We start from the raw sequence: 24,514 nt of genomic DNA, 5'->3' as shown, positions 1-24,514 counted from the left end.
CTTGTCGCCATTCCCTGTCAACAGGGATCATCTAAAATACCCTCTGTAATTCATAAATAATCATTCTGATGAATTTGATTTATTCAATTTTAATTCATACTCTTTATTTTTTAGAGCAGTTTTAAGTATACAGAAAAAATTGAGCAGGAAGTACAGAGTTTCTATATACCTCCTCTGCCCACATCCACACCCAATTCCCCTTGTTACTAACATCTTACAGTAGTGGGTACATTTGATACAATTGAGGAACCCATGCGGATATGTTAATATTAACTATAAAGTCTGTACTGTATGCTAGGGTTCATTCTTTGTACAGTTCAGTGGGTTATGACAAGAGCATGATGCGTGTATCCCCCCCATTAGAGGATTATCCAGAATAGTTTCAGCCCCCTAAGTATTCTGTGTGATCCACTTGTTCATCCCTCACCTGCTTTCACCTCGAACCCTTGGAAACTGCTGACCTATTTACTGTCTCTGTAGTTCTGTCAATCCGTTCATTTTTAAGTGACTACCCAGCTGTTCCTAAGAAAATATCCTTCATTCTTTTCTTTATGAAATGATCCCTCAATAAATACTATGTGCCAAGCAGTGTTCTGTGCCTTGGGAATATGGTGTTGCTGTTATTTAGTCCTTAAGTCATGGCCAGCTCTTTGCAACCCATGGACTATATAGCACAACAGGCTCTCCTCTGTCCTCCACTGTCTGCTGGAGTCTGTTCAAACTCATGTCCATTGAGTTGGTGATGCTGTCCAACCATCTTCATCCTCTGCCGCCCTCTTCTCCTCTTCCTCAATCTTTCCCAGCATCTGGGTCTTTTCCAATGAATCGGCTCTTCCCATCAGTTGGCCAAAATATTGGCGCTTCAGCCTCAGCAATAGTCTTTCCAGTGAATATTCAGGGTTGACTGGTTTGATCTCCTTACAGTCCACAGGACTCTCAAGAGTCTTCTCCAGCACCGCAGTTTAAAGCATCAATTTGACACTCAGCTTTCTTTATGGTCCAACTCTCACATCTGTACACGACTACTGAAAAACCATAGCTTTGACTATACAGACCTCTGTCCGCAAAGTGATAATCTCTGCCTTATAATACACTGTCTAGGTTTGCCATAGCTTTCCTTCCAGGGAGCAACCATCTTTCACTTCCGTGGCTGCAGTCACAGTCCACCGTGATTTTGGAGCCCAAGAAAAGAAAATCTGTCACTGCTTCCACTTTTTCTCCTTCTGTTTGCCATGAAGTGATGGGACCTGATGTCAGGATCTTGGTCTTTTAATGGTGAGTTTCAGACCAGCTTTTGTGGTCTTCTTTTTCACCCTCATCAGGAGGTTCTTTAGTTCCTCTTCACTTTCTGCCATTAGAGTGGTACCATCTGCATATCTGAGGTTGTTGATATTTCTCCTGGCAGTCTGGATTCCAGCTTGTGATTCATCCAGCTTGGCATTTTGCATGATATGCTCCGCATATAAGTTTAATAAGCAGGGTGACATGACAGTATACAGCCTTGTCATACTCCTTTCCCAATTTTGAACTAGTCCATTGTTCCATGTCTGGTTCTTACTGTTGCTTTTTGACCTGCTTACAAGTTAAGAGATAGATAAGATCGTGTGGTACTCACATCTCTTGAAGAATTTTCTGCAGTTTGTTGTGGTCCACACATTCAAAGCCTTTAGTGTAGTCAATGAAACAGAAATAGATTTTTTCTGAAACTCCTTTGCTTTCTCCATGATCCACTGAAAGTTGGCAGTTTGATTTTGTGGTTCCTCTGCCTCTTTGAAAACCAGGTTGTACATTTGGAAATTCTCTGTTCAAACACTGCTGAAGCCTAGCTTGAAGCCATTTCTTCTAAGGAATTCTTGATCACAGAAGTAGATACAATGGTCATCTGATTTAAATTCACCCATTCCTGTCCATTTTAGTTCACTGATTCCTAAGATGTCAATGTTCAGTCTTTGCCATCTCCTGCTTGACCATGCCCAATTTACCTTGATTCATGGACCTACCATTCCCGGTTCCTATGCGATATTGCTCTTTACAGCATTGGACTTTACTTTCAGCACCAGACTTATCCACATCTGAGTGTCATTTCCATTTTGGCCCAGCCGATTCATTCTTACTGAAGCTATTAGTAATTGCCCTCCACTCTTCCCCTGTAGCATATTGCACACTTTCTAACCTGGAGGCTCAAGGTCTTATCTTCTTGCATTTTCCTACTGTCCATGGCGTTCTCCAGGCAAGAATACTAGAGTGGGTTGTCATTTCCTCCTCCAGTGGACCACCTGTTGTCAGAACTCTTCACTATGACCGTCCATCCTGGGTGACTCTGCACAGCATGGCCCGTGGCTTCATTGAGTTATGCAAGCCCCTTCCCCACGACAAGGCTGTGATACACGAAGGGGTAGGAATATAGTAGAGGACCAAAATTAAGGAAAAAAAATCCCTAAAATAAAAATCTCCATGACACTTAACATTATAGTACAGCAAGCCTCCAAGCTCAGCTAGGTCCTAAGTAGGAGTGAAATGGGCCCCTGCCTGAGAGCAGGGAGTTAGAGAAGGGAATTGGAGAATGGGGCCTCCAGCGTTTAGCCCCAGGTCCTCAGGTCAGACCCTGTCCTCCCCGGCTAGGACACAATGCCATTTCCCAACATTTCCTCTCCTGCTCTCTCTGAAATGAGTGCAGTCACCTCTTTTAGACTCCTCTTAAGCTTTTACTACTAGTTATTATAGCCCTGCCTAGCACTAATAAAAGAAAATAGGAAGTTTATAAAATTATAAGAAGTAGATGCCCAGGGTCGTCATCTAAATACCAATTGGACAAGATCTCCTTTGGAAGTGGCTGACCCAATCTCAGCCTCCAAGCCCCTCTTCTTGGGCAGGCAGATGTCAGTCTCCGTGAGTCTTGCTACAGGGAGGCCCACTAGGGCTGGGAGGAACCCCTGCTTCCTTCCTCCCAGCCCTGGTCCTCTAGAAAGAGCAGAGGTTTCAGTGGGTAAGGAATCAGGCCAGGGAGAAGGTGATAGACTGAAAGCGGTAGACGCCTTTCCTCCTCTGCAGCGCCACTTCTCTCCTTTTTTGTTTCACACAAGAAATGTGCCTAAAAAGCAACTAAATGGGCTTCTTGGAACCCTCCTGGGCACATTGTCCCGGCAGGCCCAGAGGGGAGCCCACAGTGTAGATCTGCTCCCAACTACACATTCAGCAAATCACACTGATAGCATGACCTGGCTGTGCTGGGAGCATGTCTTCAATACACCACAGAAATCAGTCAGTGCTGGCACTTCCTTGGTGGTCCAGTGGTTAAGACTCCTCACTTCCAGTGCAGGGGGCTGGAGTTTAATCTCCGGTGGAGGAGCTAAGATCCCACATGGTGTGTAGCATGGCCAAAAAAAAAAAAAAAAATTTTTTTTTTTTAATTTTTAAAACAAGCATCAGTCGATGCTACAGATCAGAGTTTTACTATTTTGCCCCCCAGAGAGCTTCTTTACTAGCACATCACTGGGCAGATCTTTTTTACTCAAATCCTCATATTGACTCTACCAGAGAAATGAAATCCATGGGCTGTATACTAATTCGCATGATCCAGTCCTGTTCTCCATGGTTGGGGGACAGAAAAGGAGAACCCCACCCCCGGCCAAAGTCAATAGGGGATTTGAACCTGTACGTTTTGAACAGCAAGCTTTGCCTTAAGCTGCGCATAACTTCCATACACATTCGTCAGCCTTGCAAGAAAGATCAAGGCAACCCACAGGTGTCCATCCTCCTTTTTTATCATTGACGTCTCACAGTGGAATGAGTGCGGAACTTCCTGTGGCAGGTGTGGGGCCGGGGTCACCGTGAGCATTGCTTCCCCGCCCCGCCTGCTCCGTAGACCATTGGCGGGTCCTGTGTGATGACCAGGGCGCCGCCCTTGCTGACCCACCCTCTGTGCTCCCGTAGGACCGCCCACGCGAGAGCCAAAGCGGACGCCGCAGACCAGGCCGCGCTGGCCGCCCGCCAGGAGTGTGACATCGCGAGAGCTGTGGCCCGAGAGCTGTCGCCTGACTTCTACCAGCCAGGTGGGACCTGCGATGCTGTTGGTCGGGGGTGGGGAGCTGGGGGCGGGTAGGAGCAGGTAGGACCTGCTGCGATAGGAGGGGGTGGGGAGCTAGGAACGTGGCCTCTGGTTTCCTTTCGCCTGCTTTTCTTTATAGTCTGAAGATCTGTGCCCCCTGAATTTCAGCAGGATTGCAGAAAAATTGGGAAGTTAGAGTAACACATGTCTGAAGTCTTGAGTGTTGGTGCTGGAGTTCTGGCTTGTTCTTCCCCAGAGCGTCTCCCTCGCCTTCTCCCCTCCCACCCAGAGCAGCAAACTTGCAACTGCTAGCATAAACAAGATGAGAATCTAAAAGAAGGATCTAAGAAATTGTGTTAGTGTCTTCGGGTCCATCACAGGTGCTAAAACAAATACCTCAAAAAATCAGGCATCTGTAACAATCACATTAGCAAAGAAACCAGTAAGTACTATTTTTTTTAATACACCTCAAAGGATGTAAAGAAATGCACCACTTAAAGATAGTTGCCTCTGCACAGACTAAGAGGAGAATGTATGTCATGATAGAAGAAATGAAAGGGACAACCACACACACACAAAATCACCCCAGATCATCTGCCTCTCAAACATTATACCATAGCAGTAAAGAGATAATTTACAGTAGGTTTAAATATTTAATCACTCCTTAGAGCTTTCCTAGTAAACTGTTTCCATCCCTTTCTTTAATATAGGATGTTATAGGGATATGTTTAATATGTGTTCTAGGAAAAGGTGGCGATTGCCATTTTGTTGTTTCTCCATTGTTTTAGAAACAACTTCCTGTTGATTCAAGGGATCAACAGGTTTCCAGGCAAAGAGACTAAAAGAAATGTTCTTAATTTCTAAGTATCAAAATTTGTTTTCTTGGTGAAGAGTTTTTCCACATTGTTTCTGTTAATCAAGCTGGATAACTAGCACCCTGCACAACACGTGGGTCCAATACCTGTTTGGTTCCAGTGAGGGTGATAAAATACTGGAACCCACAGGGCATCCGTGTGACTACATGAACAAGGTAAGTCACAGTGTACAGAAGAGCAAAGCTTCCATGTGAAAGCTAGAAAGTTGGCTAGAAAGTTGCATGAGTGAATGAGAAAGAAAGGACAGGATTTTTTTTTTCTGTAAAGGGTGAAGACAGTAAAAGGCAAAAGACAGTAAAAGACAGTCTTGTTAACAAGACTCAGTTTTTATGAGAGCGCTTTGGGACAGGCCTGGGTTCAGTTGCAGAGTGATTGAGTTACTATAGAGAAACTAGTTCTGTACTTGGTTCAAAGGAGAAACCAGTGGCGATGGATGTTTTCTTTCAGGTGCATCCTTTGTGTTGTGTTTTATTTTCATTTGTGTCCCATCCGTGGGTCGACTGAAATCATTTCATGCGTACTTGTTTTATTAGGAAAGGGAAATTTTCCATTTTGGGGGGTAGGAATAAAGGCTTCTCTGGAAAGTCGCACATCCCTGGACCTAAGCACGTTGGGAACTTCTTGTTGTAGGGTGTGAGAGCTGAAGAGGGGGTTCAGCCACCCAGGGGGGGCCCTCTTGTCCCTTTGCAGCAGTGATGCTCTTGGGAGCAGCTGGGCAGTCAGGAGACAAAGCAGCTTCAAGAAGCAGCCCTGGCCTTGAGCTGCTGTGGAAGCAAACAAACTCGCTATTGTCTGCAGATGGTGATTTCTCGGTTCCCTTGTTCACTCCTCACTGGGGATAGGGTCCCTGAGATTGCCAGTAGGTGTTAACAGAAGGTAAGTGATAGGGGAGGTCATCTCAATTTTTCAGACTAAAAGGTTTTTAAAAGCCTTTTGTGACGTGAAAGCATTGGAGGAGGGGGGAAAATATTGTGAGAAAATGCCATTCCACCCTTTCGTAGCTAAAACAGCGTCACACAAGCCAGTTGTCCCTCAGTAATGAATACATCAGAGTAGCACGAGATGACAAGGGGTCTATTTGAGACAGGAGCTAAGGGGGGACGGCAGCAATCCCCTTTGACCCACAGCCAGCACTACCTTCGGCAACTGTATAAAAAGCCTTTTCTTTACTGAGTATTATTGATCTTCTCAAGGGAGCATAACTCATGCTTTCCACTGTGCATTCTTCACAGGGTGATCAAATCGGATAGACATTTCTGAAAGGGCTTTCAAGTACTTTTTCTGAGTCAGACTGCACATTTCATTTACATATCCCAGATACAAATGTTTCCTTTGTTGGGAATGGATGTGTTGTGCATAGAAGTCGTTAACCCTTGGAAAAAAGGATGTCTGTCATAGCTAATATTTTGAACTTTCATGGTAAGTTACCTCTTTTCAGGAGCTGGCAGTATTTTCAGAAGTTTCCCATCTTAATTCAATTTTATACTTTTTAGCTTAAATCTTTACTATTCTACTGTTCAATTAAAAACTACAGAAAAGGGACTTCACTGGTGGTCCAGTGGTTAAGACTCTGTGCTCCCAATGCAGGGCGCCTGGGTTCGATCCTGGTCAGGGAACTAGATCCCACATCCCGGCAACTAAGACCTGGTGCAGGCAAATAAATAAATATTTAAAAATGTGGTCATGCGGGATAGCTTTATCATTCAAAGGGCTTGGTTATAACAATAAAAAGCATTCAAGTGGATGCATGTGAACGTGTGTGTAGATAATTGCATTCACACACAGAAATCTAAATTGCCATGAGTAAGAGTGACACAGTGAGTCATAACCCCAGAACTTAGAAATAAGATTGCCCTCTGAGAGTTAAATGGACATGAACTTGGGCGAACTCCGGGAGGTGGTTGAGGGACAGGGAGGCCTGGCGTGCTGCTGTCCATGGGGTCGCAGAGTCGGACATGACTTAGCAACTGAGCAGCAACAACTGAGGGTTAAAATGAGCCCTTGAGAGAGCACAGGAATGTATAAAGTGATCATTCGTGGTAGGTAGTATGTCTGTGGTTCAGCAGGATTTCCTTGTAACCTGATTTAGTGTATTAGAACTTACCAAGAGTTGGTCACCCAAAGTAGTATTAAAAAAAAAAAAGTCACAGAGGCAAAAATAGGCTGTGTCCATTCGAACGCTATCCAGAGGAGAGCGATGCTGTGGCCAGAACCTTGGAGTATTGTTGCACTGGCAGGGACGTTTTGTTATGGGGAAGGACGCAGGGAGAGGTAGCCAGCCGCGTATGGCTCTATTGGCAAGATCATCCGAGTGAGGAAATGGATGCAACAGGCGTGCTCAGCCTGATGCCATTGGATTCTTGATTCATCTCATGCCTCTGTCTTGATTCCACCGTCACCAGTAACCTTCTAATTTTGGTCAAGCTTCTCGTGGAGGTCTGCCAGTGGGGAGAGCATGCCCTGGTGGCATCAGTGCTGGTCCCAGCCTTTGTGACATTTACCTCGCTCATTGTGAACTGATGAATCGGTCTTCTGGTGTCACACATCAGTCTTGTGAGCTTCGGCGATGGGAGTCGGCCCTGAGGGATGGCGCGGCTTCAAAGGGCTGATGAAACTGGCTTTCTGAGCCAGGAAAGCCGAGACAGGACTTGGGATGGTCACAGAGGAGGTGGTGGGGAGCTGGACATGGCGAAGGGTAATTGGGAAACTCTGTGTATGGCTCTTTTCCCCCACTGTTTCAGTTTCCTTTCCATCAAGATGCCTTATTTTGTTTTTTATTTTAAGTGATGTTTATCAGTTGTGGGAGTGACTGGTCATGGGTGGAAAAATCGAATGTGACTATATTATGTAGACTATACTTACGTAGAGTATATTATATATACATAGTATAGGTGACTATATTATGTAGAGCCCTCTTGGGAGGTGACCCAAGCAACAGCCTCACAAGCTTTGTCTTCCTGGGTTTAAGCATGCGTATTAGTCTACTTGGGCTGCTACAACAAAATACAATGGACATGGTGGCTTACGTAACAGACATTTATTTTTCTTAGTTCTGGAAGCTGAAATTCCAGGATCTGGATGCTAACATGATTGGGTTCAGGTGATTCTTCCCAGCTGGCAGACAGCCTTTCCCCAGTCCATGAACCTGGAGGACAAGAACTCTGGTGTCTCTTCCAGATTTTATAAGAACATTAAGTCCATGAGACTCATGAGAATCTCCCCTTATGAGCTAAACTATCTCCCCAAGGCGCCACCACCAAGTAACATCACATTGGGGGTTAGGGCCTCAACATCTGAATTTGTGAGGGCAAGGAAACACAAGCGCTCATGGTATAAGAGCATGTATGTTACACACACATGCATAGAATATGTTGATTGCTTCAAGTGAAGTCTTTTGGTATAGGTTATTTTGAGACAGTGTCAACTAAGCTCACGCTTCTGGTATGAATTAGACATCCTAAGAATTGTCTATGCCTTGGAGTAGGAAATGGCAACAATTCCATATTCTTTTGCCTGTGGAATCCCACTGACAGAGGAGCCTGGCAGGCTACAGTCCATGGGGTCACAAAGAGCCAGACACACTAACACACATTATTAATATGTACTTTTTGTTAAGAAAAAAGAAGTTTCCTGGGATAGATAACTTCTAAACTCACTTTACAGACCCAAAATTTGGAATAATGTTTTTTCATAGAGAAAGGGAAATGGAATAATCTACTAGTTGATGAAAAATTAGCAATGCATGGGACTTCTGGTTATTGCCACCTGTGTATCCCACTGTATCTCATTCGACACACACGGGCACTGAAAGCCCGCCATGTGCACAACCCTGGGCTGAGTGTCCTACGACTTGCAGACCAGAGTGCTGTGGTTGTGTTCTCAGAAGTTGCAGTACAGTAATGGATGGGACCCTAAAGTCCTATGGGAAAGTGGCATTCTTTCCACATAGAATAGTGATCTGCCATCAGTTGTATGATTTTTTAAAAACCTTTTAATCTGGTCTTCTTTTAGTGATTGACAGTCCTCCTCAAAAATATCTAATTTCCATGTAATGACTTCTGATGTTGCTACAAAGCATGTGCACTGCCCCGGGGGGTCTTCGTGGTGCCCCCCACCATTTCACCAAGGCTCACCTGTGAAGAACTAGCTGAACGCCCTGCTGTTTCCCACGTGCTGTATCTGTTCAGAGCCTTCATGCCAACTGTAGCTCACAGCCTCTCGGTGTGGGGGCCTGACATGTGCTCAGCGTTGGTGTTTTGTGTTGTGTGGCACATCAGTTAGCAGGTGACCTGTCTCTGACTTCTTCCCAGAAACACCCTTAAGGACTCAGAAATACCGTCTATAAGAACAGACCAAAGTGCTGACTGCAAGAACTCTTAACACTTGTCATCATTTCCTCCCTGGCGATGTTCTGACCCGTCTTTTTAATGAACCGCTGCATCTAATCAGCTTTATGGTGCTGGCATCACAGCGCGGACACACATTACTACACAGAGCAAGTAGCAGGCACACCATGTGCCTTCCAAGAAAATTGTCCAGGAAAAACTTCTACCCTCCACGTTATGTTAAATATTTTGTTTTAAAAGCACTTCATCTTACTCTGGAAAATCTACGTCTATATCCTCATTTAGCTGGCCAGTCCCCAGTTGACTATGCCATGTTGGAACCATTTCCAGCTGGATGCAGGTGAGGAAGGCTGGAGTTAGGTCTGGCTCTCGTCAGCATACTTCTGGCCATACTGTTCAAATTTTGTGTGTGTGTGTGTGGAATCAGAAGTCTTTATTTCAGGGTCTCTCACCCTGGTGTCTTTTTTTCTCATTTATTTTTATTTTCATTTTATATTGGAGTATAGTTGGTTAACGGTGTATTAGTTTCAAGTGCACACGTAAGTGATTCAGTTATACATGTGTCTCTTCTTTTTCAAATTCTTTTCCCATGTAGGTTATTACAGAACATTGAGCAGAGTTCCCTGTGCGCTACAGTAGTTCCTTGTTGGTTATCTGCTTTAAATATAGCAGTGTGTACATGTCCATCCCAAACTTGCCATGCTTCTAAATGCCAGCTCTGGCTACATTAGAGTTACCTGGAGCATTTATTAAACCTCAAGATTTCTAGGCTTCAATTAGGACTTACTAAATTCTCTGGGAATCACACCTCACGTGCCTCTGCTAGGCAGCACATGAGGAACACTGCTTTGAAGTACGTTTATTCTCTCATCCAGCCAATTTTTAATGGGTAGTAAAGCTGGGAGATTTTTGTTTGTTTTTAATCTGAAAGGTGGTGCTAGGAAATTCTTTGAGCTCAACAGATTCTGAGTATCGTCAGAAGCCCTGTAGATAAAACCGAATGAATACGCCTGAAAACCATGTCTGAGAAGATGGGCACAAGTAAAAAATGCCTTTCTGAAGACATTTAAGATAAGAAGCAACGCATGAGAGGTCTACAGATCTAAAGGAGTTGGCTAGATTGGTATTTAAGAGTTAATAAGCTGATTCATATCAATGTATGACAAAACCCACTGAAATGTTGTGAAGTAATTAGCCTCCAACTAATAAAAAAAATAAATAAATAATTTTTAAAAATAAAATTAAAAAAAAAGAGTTAATAAGCATAGTAAATACGTTCAGTGGAATATAAGCAATATAAATACGTATTCAGTGGAATACGTTCAGAATATAGCTTTGTAAGCCCATTGATACAGAATCCTCCAAGAGCCAGATCAGTCTCAGCCTGGCCTATTTAATGGCATAAATTAAGAGGTAGGGGGAGATCTATTTACTTTTTACAAAGAACATTTGAAACTAGGCTTTGTATTCAGGTATTATAGGTCTTTGTTCTTTTTCCAGATAACTAAAGCATATCACTTTTTTTTACAAAGATTCTTTTCCTGGGACCCACTATCACTGAATTGACTGAGTTTCCTCCAAAATAAACCACCTCTTGCCGCTGTTAGCATTTAAGCAGTCTCATCCTTTGCTGGCAGCTGTCACGTTGCTGGGACCTGTCAAAGCAGTTCCCATTTCAGCTTCTCTGCTTTCCACAGTAGACGCAGGTGAGACCAGTGGTTACCCAGATAAACCCTAAACTCTTTTAAGTGTTGCCGTTCCAGTCTCACATTTTCAAATTGAAGCATGCGGGCTTTGTGACAGCTTTATTTCCTGTGGTTCTGTGACTCTCTTCTCCCAACTTTAAGAATGTATAACTAGCCATGTCTGCCAGAGTCTATTTTGTTCCTGTTCTTTTTGGTGTGTGTATTTAAGTCAGACATTAGCTTTTCATATGCCTTAAGATAGAAAGATCTGCAAAAATAACTTTTGCACTTACCCCTTAGATTGAAGACATTGAAAGTACTTTATAATTTGTGTTTCAGAGTTAGGTGACTTTAAGGGGAAAATCCATTGGCTTTAAGTGTCTTGACCACTAATTACCTTTGCACGGAACACTTACTATTATGCCTAGATGGGTATTTCAGTCATGCTCTAAAATTGAATGAAAGTGAAGCACAAGTGAAACCAAAGTCTGATGAAATGTGGCATTGAAGGGTGAGAGAAAATATGCCATCAGTGTACTGCGGAGGGGGTGTTGTGTAAAATTAAGTCTGCAGTAGATGAGGGACTTCTCCATCAAAAACCAGGGTTAATTCTCTTCGTGGGTTTTTGAAAGTCAGGACAAGCCTGTTGAAAAACATCTGCTTCCAGGGCTGCTGCTAACTCGTCTTTCTCTTGGTGGTAATGGTCTAGTCAGAGCCCCAAGGAAGGAGCTGGAAAGAAAAACAGCACCTTTTGAATAATTGCAGTTGCCTCTTTTTCTTCGGGCTTCCCTGATAGCTCCGCTGGTAAAGAGTCTGCCTGCAGTGCAGGAGACCCTGGTTCGATTCCTGGGCCGGGAAGATTCGCCTGGAGAAGGGATGGGCTAGCCAAGCAGGATACCTTTCTCTGTGCCAAGAATTCATCCTGCCATAGTTAGTGGATTTAAAAGAAAATTGCCAAGTTTTGTAAAGAGGGTACTTAACCTTAAGTTTAGAAAGGTAAATCTCGACTGTCGGCATGTGATCTTGACCTGTTTGGGAAGTTGGAACGCTGAGTGGTGGCTTTATCTTCTGCAGGATGGACTATGAGATAGAACTCTTATGCTTTTGTCCCTTAGTGCAACCTATAAATGTGGGCCCTCAGGAATTCTCGTTTCTGGGCTTAATATGTTATATTACATGTTGCGTGATATTTTATCTTAAGGATCCACAGGAGCTGTGTGACTTTGGGTTTTTCAGCCACTGCAGCTGTTTCTATATCAGTAAAATCAGGATAATGCCCACTTGCTAGGATGTTGGTGAGGCTTAACACTTTGGAAGACACCTTGTATAATAAATGGCCATCTCACAATAAATAATTATTCAGATCGTCACAGGAAGAGCAGTGACTAGTCGGTAGTAGGTTTTTCATTTTTTTTCATTTATTTTTATACAATTTTTAAAGGTTATTTTCCATTTACAGTTATTAGCTATGTTCTCCTTGGTGTACAGTACATCCTTGAGCCTGTCTTAACCACCTATAGTTTGTATCTCCCACTCCCCCACCCCTGCACTGCCTGTCCCTTCCTCTCCACTGGTAACCACAAGATTGTTCTCTATACCTGTGAGTCTGCTAGTTTCCCACATTCATGATGCTAAGTGAAATTAGTCAGAGAAAGACAAATGCTATCCCTTATATGTCAAATTTTTTTATTCCACATATAAGGGATAACATATGGTATTTGTCTTTCTCTGACTTATTTCACTTAGCATCATGCCCTCCGAGTCCATCCATGTGGCCATAAATGGCAAAATTTCATTCTTTTGTCAGTTTTGTGTGTCTAAACCTCTCCTTTATCCATTCATCTGTTGATGGAAGTAGTATGCATTTTTAACAATCAAGGATAATTGTCTTTCAGCCCCACCTGGGGTGAGGGCTGGGCATGGAGGCAGGAAGGGACGTTAATAGAGGTGGTGCTCTGGAGTTGACAAGAGCTGGTCAGTCCCTGTAAGCAAGTTGGTGGGTGAGTTCTCCCTTGGATACCCCAGAGGTGATACAGTCAGCTACCTCCCATTTGCAGAGAAGAAGGCCAGTTGGACTGGGTGACCTTGATTTGATTTCCTTTGATGAGAAATGGTGGCTGGGTGAAGCGGTGGCCAAAGGCTCTACAGGGGAGGCTACTGGGGGAGCGGAGAGTACCTGGACAGAAGGGCATTGCCTTGGAGCACATCTGAGGTCTGCAGAGACTCCCTTCTCTGGATGCTGGCCTCCTGAAGCGCTCACAGCTGGTGGGACAGTCTTGTGGTGCAAGTTCTCCTTACTCTCCCCCAAAACCTGCCCATAAAATAACAATGCACCAGGGTCCCTTTTTAAAAACAGGATTCTTTTTTATAAAAATAACATGTTATTGTTAAACAATTCTAAAGTACTCAGGAAAAAAGTCTTGAGACTGCAGAGCCAAAGACAACTGGCTTGTCTTGACTCTGATGCCTGCAGAAACAAGGCCGATGCAAAGCCAGACTCTGAAGGGCCTCTGAGTAAGTTATCCTGTAAAGTGTAACCTACACTTCGGTGTTTGTTTCTAACTGGGTGGTTTAAATGCTCCTTTGATGAAGGGTCATTATGGTTATTTGCATGTTCTCCTCCAGTGTAGATGCTTTATTAAACACTCTTTTATTATATTTAAGTGTTCTAATATATTAAATATTAAGCATACGAGTCAGTTTATTTTTGTATGTGAGCATATACTTTGTATTTTAGTTATACCATGTAATTTGAATGTGCAGATTAATTATGGTGCTGTCAGCAGTGCTCCATCCATATGAATTCTGCCTCCCTATTCTGCCAGCCGGAGGGAACAGTACAATTACATGGGAAATCAGGACTGTTTCACTTTTATGGCTATCAAAATAGTGTAAATTAATGGTACATATGTGCGTGTGTGCTAAGTAGTGTCCAAATCTGTGCAACCCTGTGGACCGTAGCCTGCCAGGCTCCTCTGTCCATAGGATTCTCCAGACAAGTACATATCACTTTAATCTTTCTCCCAGGGCATGAAACATCCTTGTGTGTAGTCAAAGCCTTATAAATACATTTTAAAGAAAAAGAGGAAAGGCTAAGTTGATTTAGCAAATATATATATGTTTGCAGCCATGAGAGGAATAAGCCTTTATGCCTTATTTTCATTTTATCACCTCCCGTTCTGTTGTCCACTTTCTCCCCAGGCCCAGATTATATCAAACAGAGATTTCAGGAAGGTGTAGATGCTAAAGAAAATCCCGAAGACAAGGTCCCGGAAAAGCCCCCCACACCAAAGGAATCGCCTCACTTCTACCGCAAAGGCACCACCCCCCCAGAGTCTCCTGAGCCAAGTCCCAGAGAAGGCCGCTCTCCCTCCCCAAAGCCCGCAAGGAAGCAGAACCCCAGTTCAGGGGCGAGACTCAACCAGGACAAACGCAGCGCGGCTGAGGAGAAGGTGACGGCCGCTGTCAACAAGCCCTTGACCTCCAAGGCGCCCCCGAAGGAGGTGGGGGCGGTCGTGCCCTCCTCCAAGTACTCTGGCCGCCACCACATCCCCAACCCCAGTAACGGGGAGCTGCATACTCAGTACCACGGCTACTACGTGAAACTGAACGCCCCCCAGCACCCTCCGGAGGACGCGGAGGAGGAGGGGCCGAGCCAGTCTTCCTCGGCACTGGTGCACAAGCCGTCACCCAACAAGTGGAGTCCCCCTAAATCTGTGACAAAACCAGTTGCCAAAGAAAGCAAAGCTGAGCCAAAAGCTAAGAAGTCTGAACTTGCTATACCAAAGAACCCAGCGAGCAGCGATGCACGCCCTGCTTTGGAAAAAGAAGCCAATTCAGTAAGTTGTACGAGACGTGGCTCCCTGTCCCTCTGCTCCTCTGGGCTCTTCTGGGGGCATCAGGGGAGACGGGCGCCTTGATGACAAGGAGCCCAGGGCTCTGAAGGGTAGCGTTTATTAGCACCAGTGGCCTAGCCACCAGGGGCTCTCCGCGCAGCATTTCCTCCATGTTCACGCGGCCTCCCTCAGGCTTCCTACAGGTGGGCTCACGTGACCACCTTGTCCCAGCTCCACTTTCACAAGCCTTTACCAGCATGTGGTGGTAAGCTTCATGGGAGCTATCTTATCAGCTCCAGCTGTGGTAACAAAAAACTATATACCTTGAACTGTGTGGTTTAAAAATCAAACGCTTATTTGTCACAGTTCTGGAGGCTGAATGGTCCCAAGATCAAGGCACCAGCAGATCTGAGGTCTGGTGAGAACCCACTGCCTGGTCCATGGACCATGGGCCACCTCTCCCTGAGTCTTCGCAGGGCTAAGAAAGGGGAAACGAATACCATCAAAGGGCTCCAACCTCATGACCCGATCTCCTCCCCAAGGTCCATCCTCCAGGGCCTAGGGCTTCATTGTGTGAATTTTGGGGCAGGGGACACAAACGGGCAGCCTGTAACAGCAGCTGACTGCTGGGGCTGGGAAGGAATCATGCACCTTGGCCCAGAGGCTGGCCGTTGTGCTCTAACCAGGAGGAGAGTTCCACTGCCGTTTGCTAAGTTCTTAATTTACCTTTAGATTCCACCCCAACGACAGTCAGCATCTTTCAACAAAACGTCTTTTCTGGCTATTGTGAATTATTCTCATAAATGTTTAGTTTGGATTTTATTTAATAGCCAGGCTTTTAAGAACTATTTCTCTCCTGTATAAGAAGTGAAAATTTTCAATTGGTTAAGAAAGTTACTTTGGTTTTCTAATTCCTCAGAGAGTAAATCTTCCTAAAATTTCAGTTTTCTCATAGATGCTAGTTTTATTATGAGTCTTGACCATTTACTGTTTCTATTATTCAACCAGAAAGCTCTCATTGATAGATATCAAAATCCTTATTCAGTAAGGTTTAAAATTCTATTAAATTGTTGACCTGGTCATATGGCTTTGGAAAAGATTGTAATTTAGGGAAGAAGCCACAGTTGACCCTGTATTGACTAGTAATTTCTGAGACATATTTGCGTAAAGGTGTAGATTAATATTTTGGCCAATGAGAATATAACCATCAGTTTACTTTTGTCTGTTCAGTCTACTCATAGGGTTAACATTGAAATTCATTTTCAACTAACTTTTATGTTTGAAATTTCTTAGGTTTATTTTGCTGATATCTATTAACATGGGTTCCCACCTTATTTAAATTCTCACCTTTTTAATTATCTAAATTAACCAAATTAACATGATTAACTTTCCAAGAGTCAAGCTTTTATATAGATACGTGGTTTTCAAAACAGTAGTTTTGAGACTCACTGTTCAGTAAGCATTTTTTTAACATTGATATATCAGTATTCTGATACTAAATATGTGTTAATGTTATCACTACTGAGTCTGTTAAATGTGATAACTTCTCTTTTGGCTTTCAGCATTTATCCATAGGGTTAGTCAAGCTTCCCATATAAATTGGCATTAGTTTGCTTAATTTACAAGAGGAAAATTCAGACAATACAAGGCTATATCGTTCATACCTTTTGGGTACCCATTAGTGGGGTTCAGTTGATTTTAAGAACTCCCTAAGGGAAAGTTTATGCCCCAGTGTCCCTCACATTATGTGAGTTACCTAGTTCTTACCTGTAATAAACTGTTACTGATTGGTATGTTTGGTGAATTAGCGCCTTCTTGTTTAGAAACAGCATCTGTTTCGTGGATGTGCAGAACATTCAGCTTCTGGGAGTTAGCCAGGCGTCGTGCAGCTCTGCAGGCTGGTCTCTAGGGTTCCCTTGGACACCCCAGGATAGGAGGCGGCCAGCAGCTCTGTACCTCTGTTAGGAGCTGGAAGTCAGGGCTGAATTGGCACCTGGTGGCTCAGACGGTAAAGCGTCTGCCTACAATGTGGGAGACCGGGATTCGATCCCTGTGGGTCAGGAGCATCCTCTGGAGAAAGAAATGACAACCCCCTCCAGTACTTTTGCCTGGAAAGTCCCATGGATGGAGAAGCCTGGTACGCTACAGTCCATGGGGTCGCAAAGAGTCGGACATGACTGAGCAACTTCAGTCTCTCACTCAGTAAAGAGTTTAACAATTAACCTTCCCTTCCTTGATAACAGAAAGCTGCCTTTCACACCCCTGGTAACTGTTTTCTTCACAGGGAGTTAGGAACGTGACAGAATCATCCTAAAGGTAGTCAGTGAATGGCCTTTAAAACAAAAGAGCACTACATACAATTTTGAAATTAAGACAGTGTGTAAGTTAGAAATTTACAAATAACAACTTGGAAACTCGCAGAAACACTCACACTAAAGCAGACCTTAGAGGGGAAACCAGACTGAGTTCCTCTTTGTGAGACAGTGTGAGAGGTCCACTTTGAGTCAGAATCACCAAACAATTTGCAGAATTGTAGTCAGCCAGCTTCCTGAGAGTGTAGGCTACTAGCTAAGGGTGTGGCCTCTTATGCCAGACACCACAGGTTCAAATCCCAGCTGTGTTACTTACCAGCTCTTTGACTTTTACGCAAGTTTCTTAACCTGTTCTGTGACTTAGTTTCTTCATCTGTACCTGTATCAAGGGTTGTGAAGATTAATATCAGTGGTTGTTAAGTTGATCCTTGTAAAGGTCTTAGTGCCTCGCATAGGGTAGATATTCAGAAAGCGCTGTTATTAAGTTCACCTCAACACTAGTTGGAGCATAAACAGTTCATAAATATTTTCTAGTAGGTTTTGATCCATCCTCAGGATCACCCTGGGTATTGATTCCTAGAAATAGAATCTTCGGGGACACAGGCTAACACGTGGGAGAAGGGGAGCCACAGCAGGGATTACTTTACAACCTTCTTCCAGTCTGTGACTCCTGTGGGCAGTGGTTGCACGAGGACTCATGTCCCAGGAAAGTACATTCTATGTGATGCCAAGATTTTTGTAGGATTTTTGCAATATGGCAACTTGGGTAGAAGGCAATAAGGAGATACCTTGAGAACCTTATGATCAAAGAGACTCGTGAGGGGTCTTCTAGTTAGGAGACTCAACTCCTGAAAACAGCCCACACTTTTCTCTTAGCAGTTACACTGATCAGCTTCCAAGTTTGAGATTTACCAACGTTTCTTCTGAATTGTTATAAAACCTAAGGCAGCCATGTTAGATCAGGTTTGAACCACACACACACAGTAAACACATATAATTAACTTTTGCTTTTTTCATGTTTTTGGAGAAGCTTGAAGTTTATCAAATTGTACTAACTCTTCAGAAAATTCTTCATAATTTTAAATGAGTGATAGTCTCTTGAAGAAAAAAATTCTTGAGTTAGAACTTCTTTCCATAGTTTGACTTCCTGTACATTAGTTTCTAACTGCCTGAAAGTTTCTTCTAATCAAGACTTGTACTCTGCACTGCTTCTTGTATTACACCTGTCTCAGTCAGTCTTCAAAAGCAAGGCTGACTTTTTTTCTTTTTGCTATTTTAAGCTACAACTGGCCACTGCAGTCATATTTATGAGGCTTCACCTTAAAGCTTTCCACTCTGTACCCAGCCCAGGTGTCTGATGAGCACAGAGGTCATGTCTTGATATCCACCTGTTAAACATAGTGTCCCAGAATTTAATTTTTTTACCTGGCTGTTTGAGCCTTTTATTGCCCGTTTACTCTTATCTAAACTGAGTCATCTTTAAAAATAGCTTTATAAGTGGAGCTATACTGGTAGGATAAATATATATGTATATTAGAATATATATGGGAGAAATACTTATTCAATAGAAATTATGTCTGAATAAATATACACAAACCCAAAATACTGACGAATTCAAAAAGTTAGATAAATTCATGGAACCTTTTAAAGACTCAGAGTGGGAGTGAAAGGTCCAGGCACACCATTACTGAAGGTACTTTCTCTATCATTCTGCTTTCTCAGGGTCCCTTGTAAGTCACTGAACTTTGCATCATATTGGTTTGACGTTACTTTCCCTTGTCTTCTTTCATTATCACTCACTATCTTGAGGAATTATGAAATGAAATCCACTAATCCAAAAGAGTTGAAAGGATCCCAGAATTCTTAACAGATTCCTAAGAAAATCTAAACACATTCAGTGAGCAAAGTCTATTCAGTATGTATATTAATAGCATTTCCATAATCTCTGGCCTGAGTAATAATGTTGAAAGATCATCAATTATTTTCTGAGTTCTAAGAGTTTCCCTACATTATTTATATGTTGTAAGCTAACCATAATTGAGGAGTTACATAGGTTAGTACTCTGCTATTAATTTAGAACACAACTATTCTAAAAGACCCATTGGTCATTATCAAGAACTGATGTTTTTCTGATACTATAGGATATAGATGAAAATTCCAGTTTAAAGAAGTTGATGGTAAATTATTTTTAAACTAAGGCCTGTGACTTTAATAGAGATGAAGAACATGTAGTTCTGAAGTGAACAGACCAAAGTTATTTAATCTCAGTTCTAATTTATTCAAACTGTCTGAGTAACCTTGGGCAAGACACTTACCTTTTTGGAGGTGTGTAAAATGGAACTAATAATCACTGTGAAGAATTATTTTCCTCCCGTTTGCTTGGAGTGTAGGAACTAGGCTTTTTCTTCTAAGAATCCCTCTATAACACCCATTTTTATTCCTCTTCTCTGTCACCCTGATTTTATGAATCACCCTGTTCTTCATTTAATACAGTGTTCAGCCACCACATCCATAGTATTGGAAAAGTGGAAGGTGGGTTCTCATTAAATACTGGTTGTCTGGATGAACTGGACAGCCCTTATGTGTGAGTACATAGTGGTGAACAAGGAGGACCCCTGTGGGACTCAGTCTGGGGGAAAAGATGGCAGTTAACAAGAAAGGACAGTAAGGTGTGAAGTGTTAGGACACAGAAAGAGGAGACACTCTGACCTCTACCAGGGAGGATGTGGCCTCATCCAGAAAAGAGGCCTCCTTGAAGGACATGGGACTCAAGCCCTGGACCCCGTGAGATGAGCACTAACCATTGGCAGTTCCAGCCTCCCTTACTCACTCACCACCCTCCACAAATCACATCATTACAGCATCTGAAGACTGACACAGTTTCACTGTAGGATAATCAACTATAGTACAACTGGTTCCTCGTCCGTAAAATGAGAATGAAACTACCTACCCCACCTCCCTTATAAGGCAAGTTTTAGAGCACTTTTAATGCCACTTAAGAATTAGACACTATTTTAATAGTTAATACCAAGAATGCCTCTTTATAGTAAAGATAGCCAAGCACAACCAGATCTAAACAGATGGGTCATACAATGGTTTTGTTTTGTATTTTAAAAAAAGTAAATTTGTGGCACTTTAGACTGTGTGGTATTTATTATAGTGGTACTTACCAAAATAGGATTCTGTGATTTGTTAAAATATAACTTGATTTCTGAAATACTGTGGCTCTGAGCAGAGAAATTAAAAAAAGATCTTGCACAGTAATTTAACAAAAGGGTTCAATTTCCCACTTGTAGTTTTTACCTTAAGGAAGGGATGGTATCCAAAAAGAAGACCAGAGAAAACAAGAGTCAAAGAACCTCCCTCCTGAGTTTTTCCTGAACTTTGCCAGAGCAGCCTCACCATCCTTCAGATTTCACTCTCCTGTTTCCAGCTGCCTTGATGAGGAAATGATTTCTTCCTAGAAATCATTACACCCTACCTAACAAAAATGCATCTTTAATTCCCATCAGTTTTAAACCCATTATGGTGAGCTGTCTCACCCAGACTGTTGCCCAGTGTTTTAAGGTGAAGTCAATTATTTTTTAAGTCATTTTTTAGGTTTAATCAATACTAGATTCATTTTTCTGTGAAAGTTCAGAGATGACTCCATCTAAATACAACATAGCTATTTTTAGTTTATATCTTTTAGAACTGTTGTCATTATTCATGCTTTATTTACTGCAACTGTGTTGTTGTTGTTCACACACTAAGTCATGTCCAATTTTTTGCAACCCCTTTGGATGGCAGCATGCCAGGCTTCCTTGTCCTTCACTGTCTGCTGGAGTTTGCTCAGACTCAGGTCCATTGAGTTAGTGATGCTATCTAACCATCTCATCCTCTCCCAACCTCCTCTCCTCCTGTCCTCAATCTTTCCCAACGTGAGGGCCTTTTCTAATGAGTCACCTCTTCACATCAGGTGGCCAAAGTATTGGAACTTCAACATCAGTCCTTCCAATGAATACTCAAGGCTGATTTCCTTTAGGATTGACTGGTTTGATCTCCTTGCTGTCCAAGGGACTCTCTCAAGAGTTTTCTCCAGCACCACAGTTTGAAAGCATCAATTCTTAGGCACTCAGCCTTCTTTATGGTCCAACTCACACCTGTACATGACTACTAGAAAAACCATAACTTTGACTATGTGAACCTGCAGCTGTGTTGTGTCTTTTTAAGTATTTTTGGTAATTGGTTTTGTGAGCTAGTTTAACTGTTGCTATTAACGTGGGAAAGTAACACTTAGAATTTTCTATTTTGTTCTGTTTCATTTCCAGGGCCCTAATTCAATCATGATCATCCTCGTCATGCTGTTGAATATCGGGTTGGCCATTCTTTTTGTTCACTTTCTAACTTGATTGGAATTAGGAAAGGTAAGAATAGCCTTAATTTCTATATAAAATCGCAATCTATCACATTCTTTTCCCCTATTCAGATTTACTTTTTTTTTTTTTTAACAACCGTGCATTGTCCTTCAATTTAATTTTGGCTGCGCCTGAATGTGATTCAACATAGTTACTTAATGATATCACTGTTTTGACCCTTCGGTGAAGTCATGACAACTAGTGGTGTGAGCCCACGGTCCTCTGCAGTGGTGTCATCAGCCCTTTAAATGGCACACTCCAGGCAGACTCAGACACAGGGAAGGAGGCTTGGAATTAGGATGGGCTCACAAGAGAGAGAGAGAGAAAGATGGAAAATTCAGCCGGAGGACCTGTCCGGTCCCCCCTGGGAAGGCGTTGTGGCTATGGGGTCCTCTGGGAGCTGAAGCAGTCAACCATGTTGGAGAGCAAAACTTAATAATCATTCTTTCTTAACATCTGCTGAAGCAGCCCCATCCGGCGAAGTTCTTGGCAGTGGCTACTCCATCTGTCCTAGCAGAGTGTGACTAAACTGGAGATATATGGAGCTGCTTTTTTTTTTTTTTTCTTTTTTTTGACGGAAGTCAACAGCTGCCTTACTATTTTACCATCTGACGTTGCTAGTAGGGAGCTGGGGAAACAAACGACCGCCCTAGGAATGGGTTGGAGGATTGTGTTGCTGCGGCCATGGTTCCAACATTCACTCCGGTCTCAGTAGAGGAAGTAGGCAGCAGCATCACTCACCAGTCTTATGCCACGACCTGCTGCTTTCTCATCTCCTGGAACGTCCCGGGAGAGAAGGTTCTGTCGGCTTGTGCACGGTTCTGTTCATTTCTGCTGTTTACTTAAATCTGATGTGTGGTCACCTACAGCGTGCGGTCCTGGCCGGAGGAGGCACACGTGTCGCATCTCGAGGAAAAGAAAACAACAGAACTCTAGAGAAAATGTGTTTATTTAATAGCAATACATCATTCTTCGTGTCATGTTTAGTCTTCCTAGACCTGTAAAAGGCTATTTAAAATTTAGCAATTTGAAGGCATTATACCTAAGAAATCACTTAAACATTTTTAACACTACTGAGATGAATTTATTTATGCACTTCAGAGGTGCTAAATTTTAAAAGCTGAAAGACAACAGAATTCTAAGAAGTATAGTCAAAATGTTGCATGGGTTGCAGTAATCAGTGTTCAAAGGATTCAGTTTCATTGCTGACGTACTTTAACAACCAAATAAAATCTTGTCAGTGGCTATGTTAATTCCCATGAAAGTTAAGCAAGATGCTATTAATAACTGCTCTTCTCTTTTTTTTTTTCCACAACTTACAAATTTTCATTGAATACATTCAGGTAGAGCATAAAGCTTTGTTCAATCAGTGCTTCTCAATTTTATGCCTTTCGTGTTTTTCAAAGTCCTTTTGTAATTTTATTTCACACTTTAAAGGCGTAGACAATTTTTAAGTATCTGTCTTTTGCAGTCCTTTGTTGTTCTGACATAAATGGATTTTTTTGCTGTTTTATAATTTATTCTTTATTACTCAGAAGCATGCTTATTTAGAGAAACTATGTGGGCTTTATATAATTATTTAAAAAGAAAATCAGGGGAGGAAAGTTATCCATTCAATCTTGGTAAAATATTAAGGAGAGGGAGCTATTCCTAAGTATTTTCATGATCTGCATGGTTTAATCAGATTTTTCTTACCTTATTTGCTCCCGTTTCGATGCAGAAGAGAGAAGTCACATGTTAGCACAGATGTGGACTTGAATGTCACCTGCAGGGTAGTAACCCAGTGGTGTTTTTTGCAGAAGTACAATATGTTGAAACTCCTGGGTGTGACCAATATGGAATAAAGAAGAAAGCAGAAAGAGAGCAAATGAAAATTACAACTTGTATATTTATTTTTTACATTTTGCTTTGACTTTTCAATCTAGGAAGTACATTTTTACCCAAGAAACGTTTCAGTTCCCGTGTCGGTGTCCACACTCTCACTGCTCCTTCCTAACCCCATAGCTCTTGATGCTGGGAAAGCTGATTTTTTTTTAAAAAAATGAAATAAAATATTTAATCTTAAGTGTTTATTTCAAATGTGTAATGCTTTGGAAATAATGGGTAACAGATAATAAAGGATATGTTTATAAAGTGAGCATGTTGGTTCCATTTATAAATATATGTATGATTTATAAGCTTTTTTAAAACAAAGCTCAAATTGTTGGTATTTTTCTAAAATGTGCACAGCTGTATTTTACATGAAAGGCTCTTTCTAATGGGTTGTTATACTGTACTCTACATTTTGGACAGCACATGAAGTCTGCCAATGTACTTAATAAAACATGACTTTGTTTATTTAAAGTTTCTTGCTGTGAAAAAGAACTCCCTACCTGCGAGTTCCGTTATTTATAATCCTTGAAACCAAAATGTATAATGTACAGTTTTCACAACTGTATCTGCTCTAATAAAAAAAAAAGTTGGTTATTAATAAAGTTGCAGGTGTGTTTCCTTTAAGAGTAAATTACTGTCTTGAGTTATGTGGAATTTTTTGATGGTGATGGTGTTGAAAGATCTGATGAAAAATTAATAATAGAAATGGGCGGGGGGCAGCACAGTGCTCAAAGAATCCACCTGGCAGAAGGACACAGTGCTGCACCATTATTTTTTTCTATGTTTCTTTCACCTTGGGCCTTTCAAGTAATTTTGCAAAATAAGATTCTTGGCTCTGCCCGTTGCCTTCATTGTATATGCACTCAGTCATGTCCAACTCTTTGCAACCCTATGGACTATAGCCCGCCAGGCTCCTCTGTCCATGGGATTTCCCAGGCAGGAATACTGGGACGGGTTGCTATTATTTCCTTATCCAGGGGATCTTCCCGACTCAGGGATCAACCCGTGTCTCCTGCATCTCCTGCACTGGCAGGCGGACTCTATCAGCTGAGCCACCAGCCAGAGTCATTAACTGTATTAGTGCCTTATCCCAGGTTTTAAGTCCATTCCTGTTTTCAAGGAAAACGTCAAGTTGAAGTAAAT

The 24,514-nt window shown here is 42.4% G+C and overlaps 1 protein-coding gene across 5 annotated transcripts in view; it reads left to right on the top strand.

The window, feature by feature from the left end:
• Nucleotides 1-23,969, top strand: part of JPH1 (junctophilin 1) — an 89,066-nt gene extending 65,097 nt beyond the window's left edge. The window contains exons 3-6 of one of the 5 annotated variants that reach the window (XM_043484468.1): nt 3,934-4,052; nt 14,156-14,793; nt 21,413-21,508; nt 21,968-23,969. In XM_043484468.1, coding sequence (XP_043340403.1) covers nt 3,934-4,052; nt 14,156-14,793; nt 21,413-21,493 — 838 coding nt within the window. In that variant the 3' untranslated portion in view covers nt 21,494-21,508; nt 21,968-23,969. Of the gene's footprint in view, nt 1-3,933; nt 4,053-14,155; nt 14,794-21,412 lie in introns of those variants that run through there. The other 4 variants (XM_043484469.1, XM_043484470.1, XM_043484467.1 and 1 more) reach the window with 4 other exon arrangements.
• The last annotated feature ends 545 nt before the right edge of the window (nt 23,970-24,514 follow it).

Source organism: Cervus canadensis, chromosome 12, assembly GCF_019320065.1.
Source record: "Cervus canadensis isolate Bull #8, Minnesota chromosome 12, ASM1932006v1, whole genome shotgun sequence".
Taxonomy (NCBI): Eukaryota; Metazoa; Chordata; class Mammalia; order Artiodactyla; family Cervidae; genus Cervus; species Cervus canadensis.
This window is presented reverse-complemented; position numbering and strand designations above follow the sequence as displayed.